Source organism: Protopterus annectens, chromosome 12.part0, assembly GCF_019279795.1.
Source record: "Protopterus annectens isolate FY-2018-M chromosome 12.part0, PAN1.0, whole genome shotgun sequence".
Lineage (NCBI taxonomy): Eukaryota > Metazoa > Chordata > Ceratodontiformes > Protopteridae > Protopterus > Protopterus annectens.
In genome coordinates, this window is record NC_056746.1 from 576,220,167 (window position 1) to 576,237,738 (window position 17,572).

General features: G+C 40.3%; 1 protein-coding gene across 1 annotated transcript in view; it reads right to left on the reverse strand.

Moving 5' to 3' along the window:
* The window catches only part of PMS2 (PMS1 homolog 2, mismatch repair system component), a 531,246-nt gene that overhangs the window by 83,592 nt on the left and 430,082 nt on the right, over positions 1 to 17,572 (reverse strand). Inside the window, exon 12 of the mRNA XM_044089714.1 lies at positions 5,407 to 5,574. Within this exon, the coding sequence (XP_043945649.1) occupies positions 5,407 to 5,574 (168 nt within the window). The remainder of the gene's footprint in view (positions 1 to 5,406; positions 5,575 to 17,572) is intronic.

Genomic DNA, 17,572 nt, shown 5'->3' on the forward strand with positions numbered 1-17,572 from the left:
TAGTAATATAATAAACATAAATAAAAATTGCGCTGTGAAGTAATTTATATACACTTAACGTCAGCTTTTCCTAGGGTCATACACAAAATACTGATCAATAAATTAAAGCGACTAAGTACTGATGTAATCTTCATATGAAGAATATCTACTGTACATGGCTTACAAACAAGCTAAGACAAGTCTCATACAGCAACTGGACAGAGAGTTAGCTGATGCATGGAATAGGCCACCAAATTATATTTATTTATTTATTTCACATTTTTTAACAGGGTTAGTCCAACTGAGTTTGGAAACAAACCCATTTTCAGTGGAGACCCAAGGGGAAAAGCCCCAGCAAACATAAGCAAAGGTAAACATACAGGACAAAAACTATTAAAAACTATGCAAATACAAAATTAATTATAGAGAGATAAAATAAAAAAAATATGAACATTAAGGGTTGCACTGATAGCAGTGGTCAAAATGTACTACATATGAGAGTATAAACAAAAAGATAACAGTTGTTCAAAAAAAGGACAATGTACAGAAACTGATAGGACGTGGGGGAGGGATAAACAGTGTGGAGAATGGGAGGGAGAGAAAGGAGGGGGCTATAGTTGTAGAGCTGAGGGTTTAGGAGGTTAGTTTAAGCAGAAGTTACTAACAGAGAAAGAAAGTTAGGAGAAGCAACAGGTTATACAGTAGGTCAGACTAAGACTGTGTGTGGTCAAGGCAATGGCATAATTTCAAGTTTATTAGGTAGGATTTAAGCTCCTTTTTAAAACAGGGAAAGGAAAGGTTGGATCTAATATGGAGAGGGAGTTTGTCCCAATTTAGTGAGACAGAGTGTATGTAAAGTAGTTTGCCAATGTTCCTTTTGGACAGCACTCCAGATAGGCCGGAGAGGAGAGTAGAGAGTAACATGAGAGGCGAGTGCAGGGCAGGCAGAGGGGTTGTTGAGTATGGAAAAGGTAGTATGGAGTTGCAATTGTAGGAGAAGGTGATGAAATTCCAGCCACTGAAGTTTTAGTGAGAGACAGTGATATGAAGAGAGTGGTTGGTTTAGAATAAATCTGGCAATTTTGTTGTATGTTTGTTCCAGTTTCCGCATTGAGGTAGTTTGGATATTGGTAAGGATGAGGGAAGCCTATAGAAGACTAGGTAAGAGAAATGCCTGCGCAAGAGTGCATTTAGTGGCAGTAGTGAGGAATTTTTTGTTCCTATAAAGTAATCCAAGTTTTTGGTGGGTTTTCTGATGGCCTGTTGTATGTGCAAGTCAAATTTTAGTCGGTCATCAATTATTACCCCAAGGAGTTTGGTGTGTGAAGCAGGGGAGATAGTAGTGCCATCTAGGGAGGAAAGAGAAAAAATGGATTTAAGGTGAGAGAATGTCTGAGGTAGGAAGAGAAGGAGATGAGTTTTCTTAGGGTTAAGGATTAGTTGACTGTTTCTGAGCCATTTTTCAACAGAGATAAAGGAATGCTGTGTTAGTGTGTGTAGTTCAGAGATAGTATTGGAGACAGATAAGAGAGTAGAGTCATCTGTGTATTGTATTACGGATGAAAGACTGCAGGATGAATGCAGGTTGTTGGTAAAAATGTTGAAAAGGAGTGGTCCAAGTATGGAGCCATGAGGTACTCCTGTTTCAACAGCAAGGAAGGGTTAAAAAGCCTGCTTGCATCTAACAGCTTGTTTTTTGCCAGTAACATAGGATTGGAACCAGCCAAGAGTAGAAGGATAGAGGTTTAGGTCTGAGAGTTTAAGAAGGATGGGATGAGACACAGTTTCGAAGGCTTTAGAGAGATCAAGGAATAGACAGGTGATGAGGAGGTTGTTGTCCCTAGCTTCTGCAACCTTTTGAGTAAAGGACAGTAAGGCAGTTGAAGTACTGTGTTTAGGGCGGAAACCATGTTGCGAGGGGGTGAGAAGGTTTTCATGAATGAGATAGGACAGTACTTGAGTGTGTATACATTTTTCAAGAATCTTCGAGAGCAGTGAGCGAATAACAATAACAAAGCAAGGGTGGATACCAAGTTTATTTAACCCCCCCCTTGTGTCCCACAGTACAGACCTTCGAAAAGATGTGTGAACATGATATTCGTATGATGTTTAAGGACAATGGTAGGGTACCACAGGTAGAGAATAACTGGAGTACACAAGAGATGGAATCATTACAGAATTTATGTGGAAATAAAACAGTAAGAATTATGAAACCAGATAAGGGGGGTGGGTTGGCCATTATGGATAAAAATTTATATATCAACAAAATGTTTGGGATTCTTTATACTAACACCTATTGTCAGATTAGCGTAAATGAGAAAAACATTTTATATAGAAAAGTGGATATAATGTTGGAAGAACTTCTTTTGAATAGACAAATTACATTAGATGAATGGTCGTATATGGAAGTTAAATGGCCAAAAATCCCAACTATGCTTGGTATACCAAAATTACATAAATACCTCAACAATCCCCCCCTTAGACCCATAGTTGATGCAAAAGCATCAAAAACGTACTTCACTTCTAAATTTATAGAAATACAATTAAAAAATATCCTTTGCAACTGCAATTGGATAGTAAAGGATTCCTGGGACCTACTGAAGAAAATTAATAAGAGTATGTACAACCATAACTTAATTTTTGTGACAACAGATGTCAGGGATCTGTTTTCCGTTATCCCCCATGACACTGGCATCAAATGGTTTTACTTGTATTTATGTCGATACACTGAATTAAGTCATGATAGGACACTTATGATCAGGAGCCTCATGGAACTTATTTTAGATACCAACATCATTGTTTTTGAAGAACAACTATTTAAACAATGTAAAGGAGTAGCTATGGGATCCACCTGTGCACCTGTTTTTGCTAACTCAGTTTTAGCATTTTGGGAAAAGGAATACATTTTTACTAGCCCTTTTGCAAAGTTATGGAAATACTACGGGCGTTATCTGGATGACATAGTCATTCTATGGAATGATAGCGAAGACACACTAAATGAATTTCTTGTAATTATCAAAGAAAGTACAGTTTTTTTTTTATTTTTCACACATCATCTCTCACGATAAAATAGATTATTTAGATGTTACTATTAGTAAAAATAGACTGAATAATTGTTATGAGACTACCATTTTCAGGAAACGTACTTATTCTAACACACTTTTGCATTTCACCAGTTTTCACCCCCTACACCAGAAAAAGTCACTAGTAAAAGGGCAGGGGGTGAGACTGGCAAGGATGGTGTCTGATTCATCATGATTTCTTAGATCAACTTCACATTCTCAAGGGAATGTTGGTAAAGAGGGGGTAGCCCCTAGAGTTTGTTCTCAAGGGAATGTTGGTAAAGAGGGGGTAGCCCCTAGAGTTTGTTAACAGCATACCACAGGAGGTAGTTACTAAGAGGGTACACGGATTATTTTTTCCGTTATTAGGAAAAGGTCTTGATAGTCCTTCTGAAGGGGAACACAGAACTGAGAACAAAATGTTTAATAGAGCTGCCATTTTCAAATACAATTTGCAGTTCACAAGTATTAGTAACGTAATCCAACACAATTGGAATTTATTCAACACCAGCAAGGAATACTTGGACATAGTGGGAGTAGGGCCCAATATAATTTATAAAAAGGACACCACCATTAAAAACATGTTAGAAAGAACACAGGAAGTTTGTTCTGGAACTAGGGGCATGTACAAGTGTGGGTTCTGTTTACAATGTAAACACATTTTTGAAGGAACTGAAATTCGTATTCCAAACTTTGGGAAATTTACTTATAAAAAGAAATATACCTGTAGCAGTAAGGCTGTTGTTTATATAGGGATGTGCACTCAGTGTCCCTGTTTCTACACTGGCAAGACGATCAACGCCCTTAGGAGTAGAATGTACCAACATTTCTGTAATATTAAAAAACAGGATATGAAAAATGTTTTGGCTGTCCATATTATAAACAATGTAGGGCACAACTTTAGGTTCTCAGTCCTTGAACAAGTTATAATGGGAGATAGAGGTGGCCCCCTTAATGATTATTTGGAAAATAGGGAACTTAGATGGCAGCTGAGAACTAATGCAACACAATACCCAGGCTTAAATACTAATATATCTATTAGCTCTGTTCTCAGATTAAAAACAGAAGGCTATTTCTAAAAACAAATATAAAAAATACCTTATAATGTCGTATTTTTTGGCATTCATTTGCATTATGTGAGGCTGGATGTTTACTATAACCAGTTATTTCAGTTTATGTGACTGTATGTATTGAATTCACTTTAAGAGATTTTAATGAGTTTTATTAATTGACTGTGATGTCACTAATTGATTATGTGGAATGGGAGGGTGTACATATAAAAAGGGTCAGTTTTGTTACATATGTTATTCTGAAGAAGTTTTTATTAAAAAACAAAAACGCTAAATACACTGACAGTGTGGATCCTGGTCTTTCTTTCCTGGTGTTTATTAATAATAAAGCAAGGACTAGTTTGGACATTTTCAAAAAAACAACATGGACACTTATTTTGGGAATGACTGTTTTGGTACATTGGCAGGCTATTGGGACATTACTACCTGCACCTGAAATATTTGTATGCATGTAACACAGTAGCTATTCTGAATACAAACTGGCAATACTAAAAGCAACAGCACAACAAATGCTCCCAATTACAGGGCGTTCAAACACCTGAGGTACACTGGGCATGAAAATGTCTATTTTTAGGCAGCACAGAAGTGCAGCAGTGTTTTTGCCTCACAGTACTTGGTTCTCAGTTACGTTACTTTGTTGGCCGAGTTCACACATCCTCCCTGTAGGTTATCACTAGGTGCTCCAGTTTCCTAACACATCCAAAAGATGTGCACAAGTGAACTGATGATCTTCCAAACTGCCCGGTGTGTGGGTGTGTACACAAGGATGTGCAGAAGAAACTTCACAAGACATTTAAGGATTACTTTCACTGCACTGCACCCACTGAGTACTGGGATGGGGTTCAATATCCTCATGACCCTTCATGGATTAATGAGGTTACTAGAGAATGAATGAATGATGCTGAAATAATATGCAACCATCAAAGTGGCCAATGACAGAAATGCTTCCATGTTTAATTAATCAAAATGCACAGTGTGTATCAATACACAGTACACGTCAACACACAGTACGTGTCAGTGCACAGTGAATGTGACTCTAGACTACACTGAGAGATAGAGAGGGGCTGAAAAAGCATGAAGAACCCCACACAGTATTTTGATAACTGTACTAATAAAGGCTCTTACGGAAGTTTATTATATTAAATGTCACTATGAAGCTACAGTAACTGAAAAAACATTTAAAAATCAAAATGATTATATTTAAAACAGGTGATATTGGACCATTTCTAAGAGTGAAGTAAAGTATTAAGCAATTTATTATTTTTACAACAAAGTAAAACAGCAGCAGCACTTACGCAATAAGTCTTTGGCCCTGAAGGACAGTATGCTTCTGTAACATCTCAAAGTTGTACTTCTCATCTGTGGCATGCTGGTCAATGATGAAGATGTCCGAGTTAAGCTTAGTTATTATGAATCCCAAATTGAACTGTCCAATAATTTCCATCTTTGCAAACATGTCCTTACTACACAAAACAACAGTAATACATATTACTCTTTTTATGTCATGCTCTCATGTACAAATAAAACAAACACAATGTTTTCCAAATAAATGGTGCGCACACACAAACACACACACACACACACACACACACACACACACACACACACACACACACACACACACACACTACCAGCACCTAGCACAGTGAATTAAAGTTAGTAAAAGACAATAATGGAAAGGTACGTCAAGAAGCCTCAAGGCAAAGTAAGACTTTTTTTATTGTGAAACACGTAAACTTCTGCACTTAAAAATCTGACAGTGTGGCATGAAGTGAGCTTCCATTTACAACAAAAAGAAAAATGGATACTTACATCATTTTTTTTTTTAATTCTCAGTTTTTGTTATGTTCTACAACCAAGACACAAAATCCTCTTTATCCACTGGTAAAAATAACTTTGGTGAATTCTACAACAGCCCACAGCTGAAAAATGGCATTTACAAAATTAACATTAAAATGGGGTTTCAGTGCAAGTCCACCATATAGTTACAAAGTACTCCAGGAGAAGGTTCTATTAAAGTTATCCCTTTACTCCAGGAGAAGGTTCTATTAAAGTTATCCCTTTTGTCACATGAAGTAAGCTAACTAGGATGCACATCACTGACAATACCATGAGAAGTAGGTCAACACCCAAATAATACCCTGTCATTCTTAGTGGTTTATTTTACTGCTACGATAGTCACTCTATACAATATCACCTTCTCTTTTCCATGTAGCTCATAACGTAACAGTGACCTACATGTGAATTCAGTGTTAAGAGCCCTGCCTCAAAAATCGAGGATTCAAGTTTCAGTCCTGATGTCTTGGTCACTGTCTCTGTGGTGTCTTCCCATACTTCCTCTATCTGGCTAGGTTCTCTCCAGGTACTCAGGTTTCCTTCTACTTCCAAAAAACATGCTAGTTGGTTGACTGATTAAACTATCCACGTAATGTGGACTCTTACCCTTCTGGCCTGGATCATGGCTGAAAAATGTCTGAAATCCAATTCATTCACCAGGTTAACAAACAAATAAATTAAACATTTTTGAAGAAAACAGCTTTGGAATGTGCAATGAATAAATGTTTACTATACTTTCTTCTAAAAATACATATCTCATGTATCAGGGGCCACCTCATATATACATTTCAAATGACTGACATCTAACAATCTAACAACACTCCTAAAGCTAGCGATCATTTCCCCTCTTAAAATACATAATCTAGAAAAATCTTATCTTCTTCTAAACAATCTTGAAGAAATCATAAGTGAAGTAGAAGTAACTTTCTCTGCTACTACTATACGAATCTTTGCATAACTTGGAATACTGGTATCCGTCAAGAAATTACTTTCTTCAAATTAAGTTTATTTTTGCATACTTTCATTTTTTTTGCTTGTTTTGCTGCTTGCACTGAGCAACTGTAATACCCTACTCTTCCTTTTCCCTAAAATTACATCCTACCAGCAGCAACTTCTTAAAACCCATCCTTCTCCAACCCTACACTACAACACATACCCTTAGTCCACTTTCACATTTTATCAAACTTGTTTAATACCACCAATGTTGAACTTTTCAGGTAGAAATACATACCTAAGCCCATTCAATCCCGCCCAACAGATGCACTAGCTCACTACTATATATATTTTCTGCAATTAAGCTCAGTGGTGACATCTACCCAAACCCAGGGCCCAACATATACCCACTACAACCAAGTATATCACCTCCACTAAATAATATTAGTCACAATAACCTCTCCCAGACGAACTCTGACCTACTAATTCTAAAGATAAATCTAAGAAGTCTCTCTCACAAAATACATGAACTGCATGCAGCCCTCTTCCTCTACTCTCCTCACATAGCCATCCTAACAGAAACCTGGTTTAAACCTGAAATATATAATAGAGATTCTTACACAAGGCTATGACATCCATAGACTAGATAGGCTTAACAAGCGTGGTGGAGGTATAGCAATTCTATACAAAAACTCACTAAAGCTCCACTATCTAGACATGCACCCGCCAAAGTTCAATAACGCAAAGTTATTACTTTCTAAACCGGAACTAAAGCCCAATTCCTAATCATAACAGCAACCTACATTCCCCCCAATGATGAGGCCATCTTAATTGAAAACATCCTACAATGGATATCTACTACATTTTCTCAGGAAACCATTATCATGGGTGACTTCAATCTAGATTGGTCAACGTGTACACAGAAAATCCCAAACATTTCATAAACCTACATGGCTTTACACAATTAATATAACACCCAACTAGAGTAGATAAAAAGTCAAATAGACACTCAATTCTAGACTGGATCTTATCCAACAAACCTTTTCTTGCAAGTCAGTCAGGATGTCTCCCAAATAGTTTAAGCGACCATCTACCCACTTACCTCCTCCGGCAATGCACACACCTCCCCAAACAACATTATTCAGACAAATACGTAACAAAAAAGATTTCTCCTCACAAAACCTCATATGAACCCTAAAATGCTGTAACTGGTCTCCCCTGAAATCCCTACCACTTGGCACTGCAGTATCATATTTTAATGATACTTTCCTGAGCATAGTCAGGCCCCATTAAGAACCATAAAAACTAAAGTAAACTACTCTCCCTGGTTAACAAAAGAAACCAGACATCCTAAAAACTAGAGAGAAGGCCGGGGCAAATTACCACTCTAACAAAAACCCAACAAATCTAAATAACTACCGCCAACTCAGAAACAAATCTAAAAAAAACATAAAAAATCCTACTAGATAACAGCACAACAAAATTACCAATATAACTCCCAAAAATCCTGGGCAAGTATTAACCAGCTATTACAGCCAGCCCAATCTGTCACTCCAACTCCCTCTACCATGAATACAAATGAAAGCACTGCAACCCAATTTAATAAGTATTCCACCACCTCCATCCTAAACCTTACCAAAACAAATAATAATACCCCACTACAAATCCCTACTGAATCTTATTTTTCAACCGATAACTTTTCTTTCAAACCAGTACCAATTAGCTTAATAAAGAAAATGCTTAAACTAAAACCTATCACCCTTGCTGCTGACAATCTACCTGCTGACTACCTCAAGCTTGCAGCAGAAGCCATAGCCTATCCAATAATAATACTAATAAATCGTTCCATAAATGAACTAACTCTGTGTACCCACAATCTGGAAAACCTCCTACAGTACATAATACCACTACATAAAGGGGGAACCAACACTGACCTTACTAATTATAGACCTATCGCAATTCTCTCACCCCCATCTAAGATCTTAGAAAAATGCATCCATTCACAACTCATGACTCACCTAATCTCCAACAATCTCCTAACATCCAACATAGTTTTTGACCAAACCATAGCACCACCACAGTACTATTAAGTTTCACAGAAACTATCAACCACTTTAGAAATAATGGACAACGCTTCCTCAATATTCTTAAATATGTCCAAAGCATCTGATACAGTCTCACAGCAAAAACTTCTACAAGAACTCCTGTCTCTTAAACTAAGCCACTCTGCTCTTCTGTGGTCTGTGGTTCCATGTGTACTTATCAGACTGACAACAAGCAGTAAAATGGCACAATGAACTCTCTCCTACACTACCCGTAACTCAAGGTGTACCAAATGGTTCAATCTTAGGTCCGCTCTTATTTAACATTTTTACTAATAAGCTTCATTCTGCAACTGACTCAGACAAAATTAGACAATATGCAGATGACTCCACACTTATTTGTGCAGCACCCTCCCTCTCTGAACTCCCAACAAAACCCAGCTCTCTTTCACTGCTGTAGAATGCTGGCTCTCCAGTTCACAATTAATCCTCCACCCCAACAAAACAAAACAAATGTTATTCATACACAAACCTTCAAACCAGCATTTACATTTTCAAATCTACTCCTCAGATAATACCAGGATTGAACCAATATCACACACCAGACTTCTTGGTATTACAATTGATAACCTTAAATTTGATAAACATTTGACAACTGTCATTAAAAATGTTATAGGTTCATAGAAGGTTACTAGGCTAACGGCCCTAGAGCCCCTGCAAGCCTAACAATGTTTATCCCGAGCTGCCTCAAGTGTGGGTGGTTAGGTGATTGATGTTTGCAAAGCATAGGGTCTATGGCAGTTAATACAGACTTCCTCTGTCCAGAAAAGACATGGGTGCCAAGACCAGGAGTGAATCTGTGGTCAACCATCCTTTGATCTAGGTTGCATCTGAAGAGGGTCAGGGAGGGGCTGTGTTTCACATGAATTGGAAGCTTGTTCCAGAGAAGTGTCAGTCTCTGGGAGGGAGATGCATCTCTCTAGCGTCACCTATTCATATCAGAGGCTAGGTTAAGATCCCGGGAGTGAGTGCAGTTTGATTTACGAATGTGCAGCATTTCCATCAGGGCCAGGATGAAGACTATCCTGCAAGCCAGGCATAGGTCATCCCTTAGTAACCTGTAGGAGACAGAATACAGTGACAGGGCTTTCAGTCTTTCCACCCAAGACTTGTTTTGTTGACCCTGTAATTTCTTGGTAAGAAATCTCTGTGGTCTCTCCAACTGTTGCAGGTGTCTAGTGTGGTACATGCAAAAGGGAGCATTGTACTCAATTACTAGTTTTATGAGGGTCTTGTATAATGAAATTATAACATCCTTGGATCTAGATGAGATACCTTTACTTATAAGATGCACCACATAGAAGGATTTCCTTACTACTGTGCACAGAGTTCAGATTGCAATCAAGCTAAGTACCCAGATCATGTACCACTGGGTTTGCTCTTAGAAAGGTGCCATCTATAATGAAATTAGCAGGGATGTCAGCTTTCCCAAAGGGAATAATAATGTATTTTTGAATTTAGCTTTAATCCATGGCTTTGGCACCAATCAATTGGCTGCGTTAACCCTGCCTGCAGTATATTAACATTGTTAGGGGACTCGATGATTGCTATCAATTTGTAATTGTCAGCAAACAAGGTCACCCACAGGCTGTCCAAGTTTGCTACCGGACTTCTGAGAAACAAATTCTGAACAGTAAGGGGCTGAGCACAGAACCCTGTGGTACGCCCTGGTGACTGGTCTTTTGCAAGAGGTGAAGTCACCCACTTTGACAGTATGTATCCTGCTGGTGAGCCAGTTGGCTACCCATCTGGTAATGTAGGGGATAATTCCCAAATGGGAGAGTTTCTCTAGAATACCTGAGTAGAAGATTGTGTCAAATGCCTTGGCTAGGTCAAGACAGGTGGTATGTACTGTCTTTCCCTCGTCCAGGGCCTGTGAGACTTTCTCGAAGAAGTCAACCATGTTTAACAGGTATGATCTACCTTTAATAAATCAAAACAAGGGTTGGATCCAGAGTTTGGAGATTACCTATGTCCTTGTTAATAAGATCAATAATTATTCTTTCCTTGGCCTTGCAGACGATGCTAGTCAAGCTTACTGACCTATAATTCCCATGTTCGGTTGATGGTCCCCCTTTGTGCAGAGGGATTACTATTGCCCACCATTCCGCTGGAACATAACCACTGTGCAGGCTGTGTTTAAACAGGGTTCAAAGTGACTTGATGAACAACACCAACAAAGTAAAAACACAAAGGAGCAGTAGACTGGTCAGCTGTCAGGATCTGCAAGTGGCTATCAACCACACACAACAAAAATTTTTACCTAGGTTTCGTCTTTTATTTCAACAGACTTCTTCAGAACAAGTTTATTGTTCTGAAGAAGTCTGTTGAAATAAAAGACGAAACCTAGGTAAAAATTTTCGTTGTGTGTAGTTGATAGCCTTGTTCTGAAGAAGTCTGTTGAAATAAAAGACGAAACCTAGGTAAACATTTTCGTTGTGTGTGGTTGATAGCCACTTGCAGTTCCTGACAGCTGACCAGTCTACTGCTCCTTAGGGTTCAAAGTGAGCCTGCTAGGTCATGTTTTAAGTTGTTTAAAAGGCAACGTGGGTTGTTGCCTGGTCCCACTGATGCTGTGTTTCTGGTCCTGGAGAGTGTTGAGATGACCTACTCTCTTGAGATAATAGGTTGAGGAATGGTGGCAGATATACTTTGGGGGATGACCAGTGGGGAAAGAGAGGTGAAGTTTCCTCCAAATCTCTGTCAGCTAGCAGGTTGGCTATTCAAGTTGAGTATGGGTGGTGCCATCCACAACCAGTTCAGTGCATAACTGGGTATTCCCTTTTGAGTTTCGGATGTAGTTAAAGAATGCCTTGTGATTATCCTTGGCTACAGAGGCTATTTTTACATCATAATTAGCTATGGAAGTCTGAAAATGATCTGTAATTGGTTTGTTTCAGCTAGAGAGGGACTTCTTCCTCTTCTGAGCCAGTTCCTCTTGTTCTTGGACATTAGTTTCATTCTCTTGTTGTATAGCCTGTTTATACTTGGAGGCCCACCAGGGTAGCAACTTTTTTTTTTTTTTTTTTTTTTTTTTTAACAAGACTTGGTTTTAATCTAGTCAGATACAGCCAATGCTATAAAACTGCTTAAGCAGCTATGCAGGGTATTGTGCACACCTCTGCATAGATGTGTATACCTCTTTCAAACATTTTTGATGAAAAAAACAATTTTTTTTAATCAAAAATCATAGTTACTTCAAGAAAATACACAGTTGTCAGACTACAAGACATGGTGCATCATAAAATATCACAGCTTTCCATTACAAGCATTAGAAATTCAACGATCCTAATTTGTTCAGTATCGATTACAAAACAAAAGGCTATCAGTTAAATAGAAATATAAAACTATTGCTTTGAGATAATCACGCTGTAAAGAAAGTACAGTTTTGTACCTACCATAAATGTAGATGTTCGAGGATTCCATTGCTGCAGTCCTTACTATTGGGTATAGTCCGCATCCAGTCGGCCCGAATACCAGAGTATAAGGCTGACGTCGGTCAGGGCGCATTAGACTGACGTCAGTACGTCAGGGTACTAATGCGCATGACCGGCGTCATATCCTCAGTCTTTTCTTGCCCCAGATGTCAGAAGACCCTAAAAAGACAAGGCCCAAAATACCTGCACCAAAACATGAACAATATATACAAAAATATAAGCAGGGAAACTCACCTACACAACCACCCCTAAACACAGAGGGGAAGGAGGGAGGGTATTGGACTGCAGCAATGGAATCCTCGAACATCTACATTTATGGTAGGTACAAAACTGTACTATGTTCTTCGCTTCCATTGCTGCAGTCCTTACTATTGGGTAGAATCCCAAAGCAGAGGTAAGGGAGGCTGGCAAATCATAAAGAAGCAGGAGCTGACAACATGCCTTGCAAAACAGCTGTGGCAAAACCAGCCCTAGACTTAGAGTAGATAGGAAGGTGATAATGCTTAGAGAAAGTATGCACTGAACTCCAAGTAGCTGCTTCCAAAATATCCTTAGTTGCCACCCCCCGTAGAAATGCTGTTGAAGTGGCAGTAGCCCTAGTGGAATGAGGCCTAATCCCAGCTGGAACCTCTTTGCCATGATGGGAATAACAAAATGCAATGCAAAAGCCAATCCACCTAGAAATAGTTTGTTTTGACACAGGCTTGCCCTGCGAACTCAAAGCAAAGGAAACAAACAACTGCTGAGACTGCCTAAAATCCTTAGTCCTGCTTAAGTAATAACGCAATTGCCTGTGTACATCTAAAGTATGCAAAATCTTTTCCCCTTTATTTTGGGGGTCTGCATAAAAGTAGGCAAATGAATAGTTTGGTTTAAAGCCACACTAGAAACCACCTTAGGCATAAAGGAAGGATTAGTACGTAATGATACCCTATCCTTATGGAAAATCAAAAAGGGCTCGACTGCCATAAGGGCCTGCAACTCAGACACCCTTCTTGCAGAAGTAATAGCCAACAAAAAAGCAGTCTTCCATGACAAATATTTCAATTCAGCAGTAGCCGCAGGCTCAAAAGGTTGTAGAGTAAGTTTTTCCAACACAAAATTGAGATCCCAAGCAGGAGTAGGAGCTCTACGTGGGGTCTTATATTTAGCCCCTCTAAGAAACTGCTTGAACAAAGGATGCGAAAACAATGGTGGGTCACAATCATAGTGAGCTGAGATTGCTGCAGCATGAATCTTAATGGAAGAGAAGGACAGACCCTTGTCCAGTAACTCAGTAAGATATTGAAGAGCCATACTCAAATTAGGCTCAGAAATCTCCAAATTCTTTGCTTTACTCCAAAATAAAAATCTCTTCCATTTTGCTGCGTACACTTTCCTTGTACTAGGTCTTCTAGCTTCCTAATCACATTTAAAACTCGTTGAGGAAGTTGAGACCTGCTGTGTTTCAACACAGAATATGCCAGGCTGTCAGATGAAGAGAGTGAAGCTTGACATTGAGCAGATGACCGTCCTGCTGGGATAACAGATGTGGAATCAAAGGTTAAGGCCATGGAGGCTTCTTTACCAGACTCCGTAGTAGAGGGTACCAGTGTTGCCGAGGCCAATCTGGAGCTATCAAAATCATCCTTGGCCTGTCCTGTCTGACCTTTAACAGTACCTTTGGAAGAAGAGGCAGAGGTAGAAAGGCATACACATGAAGGTTTGTCCAACTGAAAGACAGAGCATCCACTTTCCAAGCTGTGTGATGAAACCCCTTTGTGCAAAACTGTGGCAGCTGGTGGTTTAGTGGAGAAGCGAACAGATCTATGTCTGGAGTTCCCCAAGACACTGTCAATTTCTGAAATACATGAAGATCCAGTTTCCACTTGTGGGGATCCATGATTTGTCTGCTTAACATATCTGCTAAGGAGTTCTGTGCTCCTGGCAGAAACCTTGCCTGAAGAGTTAGGTGCAAGCGTGGCAGTCTCCCATAAGATTTTTGCTTGCCTGCATAGAGAATAAGAATGTGTTCCCCCTTGTTTGTTGAAGTACCACATGACAGTTGTGTTGTCTGTTAGAATCAACACCTGCCCTGGAAGAAGTAACTCCTTGAAAGCCAGCAATGCGAACTGGACTGCTAACATCTCCTTCATGTAGATATGTAGATGCTGTAGTCTGGCAGGCCACTTGTCTTGTATCCACTTTCCATTTAGATGAGCTCCCCAAGCAATGTCTGAGGCATCTGCCGGTAAAATCTGACTCGCCTCTGGCCGGGTCACAGAGAGTCCCTTGTTTAGGTGACATTCCTGAGCCCACCACAAAAATTCTCTTTGAAGGCAAGGTATTATTTGAATGACAGTGTCTAAATACTGGCAGTGCTGTGTCCATACATTTTGAGATACCATTGTAACTTCCTCATATGCAGTTTGGCATTGGGAAGCACCAGAATACAAGATGCCATGAACCCTAATGCTTGTAGGACTGTCTCTGCAGTCAGCACGGACTGATGAGATAGTGGATGGAAGTAAAGTGATAGACTCTTTTGTTTGTCCGGGGTTAAAAGGCCATCTGGGCTGCTGTATTCAGTCTCACACCCAGAAAGCACACGTTTTGAGAGGGTACTAGACTGGACTTTATTTCGTTCACAGAATACCCTAGGCATCTTAGCACTGCTATAAGATATTCCAGATGCTGTAGAAGGTCTTCCTTTTCTTGAGCCAGAATCAGGCAGTCGCCTAAATAAGGATAGATTTGAAGTCCTTGTAGCCTGAAGTAAGCTATCACTGGAGCCAGAACCTTTGTGAATACTCTGGGCGCAGTAGATAAGCCAAAGGGCAATGCAGAGAACTGATAATGAGAATCTCCAGCTCGAAACCGCAGATACTTCCTGTAACTTAGCCTTATAGGCACATGAAGGTAAGCTTCCTCGAGATCTAAAGTTACCATCCAGTGATCTTTGCCCAGCAGGGGTAAAAGCTGTTGTAACGTCAACATCTTGAACTTGGGAATGTCCAGATAAGTGTTGAGGAGAGATAAATCCAAAAGCAGTCTCCACGTGTTCCCCTTCTTTGATACTAGGAACATGCGAGAATAAAATCCTAGGCCCCTTCCTGATACAGGGACTGGCTGAATGATGTCCAACACCCATCTGTCTTGAGTAATTAAATCCCAATTTTCTTTGAAAAGAGACAGTCGTCCTTCCAAAGGAGCTGCCAGACGAGAATCTACTGGCAGCTGAAAAGGCAGGTCATTGGGTCTGTTTACGAAAGGACTGACCCCTGCCCTCACCAGAAGACTGAGCAGGTGAACTCCCTGTTCTAGGCCTAAAAGAACCTTGAGCCCTGCCCCTACCACGTCTAGACCTACCCCTAGACTGGGAATCATAAGCAGGATATGTCCACCCCCTAGCAGGCCAATTTCTTCTAAACTTCGGTGGCTGTTCCCGCAAAAAAACTTTTACAGTTTGCATAGACTTAGCTTTGTCCTCCATTTTCTTTAAAACTGCTTCCACAGGTGAACCAAACAACACATCAGACTGTAAAGGAGCATCCAAAATCCTCGCCTTAACATGCTCAGCCAAATTTTGATCCCTCAACCAGGCATGCCTGCGAAGAACAGAACTAGTGGCAGCCACCCTCGAGGAGGCCTGCACAGCATCAAAACCACATTGCAAAGAATGCTTGCCCACTTGTTCAGACACATAAACTAAATCCAGCAAGTCTTTACAATCAATACCTTCCGCCAAAGCATCCACCTTAGATTTCAATTGTGAAAGGAGATAATTTTGATATTTCAGCATGTGAAACTGACAATTCAACGCCTCATGGCTAGAGTGGAAGAAGTATACACTTTCTTACCCCACCTATCTAACACCCTTGCCTCTTTGTCAGTGGGAACAGGATTTTTAACCACAGAGGCCTTAACACCTTTAGGCCCCTGAGAAACAGTTTCTGGGTCCGCCCTAGGACTCTTAAACAAATACTTATGAGCTTCGGCACCCTATAGTACCTATCAGGTTTAACAGGAGCAGGAGGCAAAGAATCAGGGTTCAGGGAAGCCTCTGCAAAAACATCTTCCACCACATTCAACACAGGAGGTATAGCTAAGGGCCTATGCTGGGGTAAAACAAGAATTCCTAAGCCTCTTCCTGGAATCAGAGTAATCCTGGCCTTCCCATTTAAAGTGCTCCCTCATGGAATGCAGAGTCTCTGAAAATGAAAAATCCTCAGGAGGAGAAGCAAGGAGTGGCATCATCCACATCAGAATCAGAATAATGAGGATACTCCTGCAAATCTTCCATAGAAGATTCAGAAGCCCCTGAACCCTGTTCAAAACTGTCAAACTCTGGTTCCACTCTAGGCCTCTTATCAGGAGGGCCCATAGAACCTCTAATCATAGTAATCAAATCTTCTGCCATTTTAAGCATATGTTTCTTAGGTACAGAACCCGAAGGCTAGGAGAAGCCCCTACTGAAGCTGAAGTTGGCCTACCTCTAAAAGAAGTTTTGGCAACAGAAGGAGAGGCTCTAACTACTGTGGGAAAAGAGGGAAGAATAGTTACCTGAGAAGCCCCTCAGCCTGGCCTGCCTCCTGAGAGGATACATCCTGTAACAGTAAAGTTTCTGCCTGAGACTCCATAGAAACTCCTGGCAAAACCTCTGGCTCCACTGAGCCACCTAAAGAACCGACGTCCGGGACTGCCGGTTCATCAACCCTAGGCTTCGCTGTTTTGTCCTTGCGCTTCTTGGAAGCGGCGCCGGAGCATCCGGCGGCATTTTATAATTGCAACGCTTCCCAAACACTAATCTGGCACAGTCTAACCTCCTCTTAATAGTGCGTTTGTTAAACCTAGCACAAGAGCGCAACCAACAACGCCGTGCTCAGGCCCTAAACAAGGTATACACAATGTATGGTAATCCCTATGAGGTATTTGTTTCCCACAAGAAATACAGTTATTCACTTTTTCTGACATCCGGTTAAATACTGAGGCAAGAAAAAAACAAAATGTTCCCCAACGGGTACTTAGCCAACTCTGATTCGGTCTGAAACTCCGGTTTCGGAAATATTTCAGAACGCCAACCTGCACTCGCAAAACTGCTTCTGCATCGGACCACGCGCAAAAGACTGAGGATATGACGCCGGTCATGCGCATTAGTACCCTGACGTACTGAC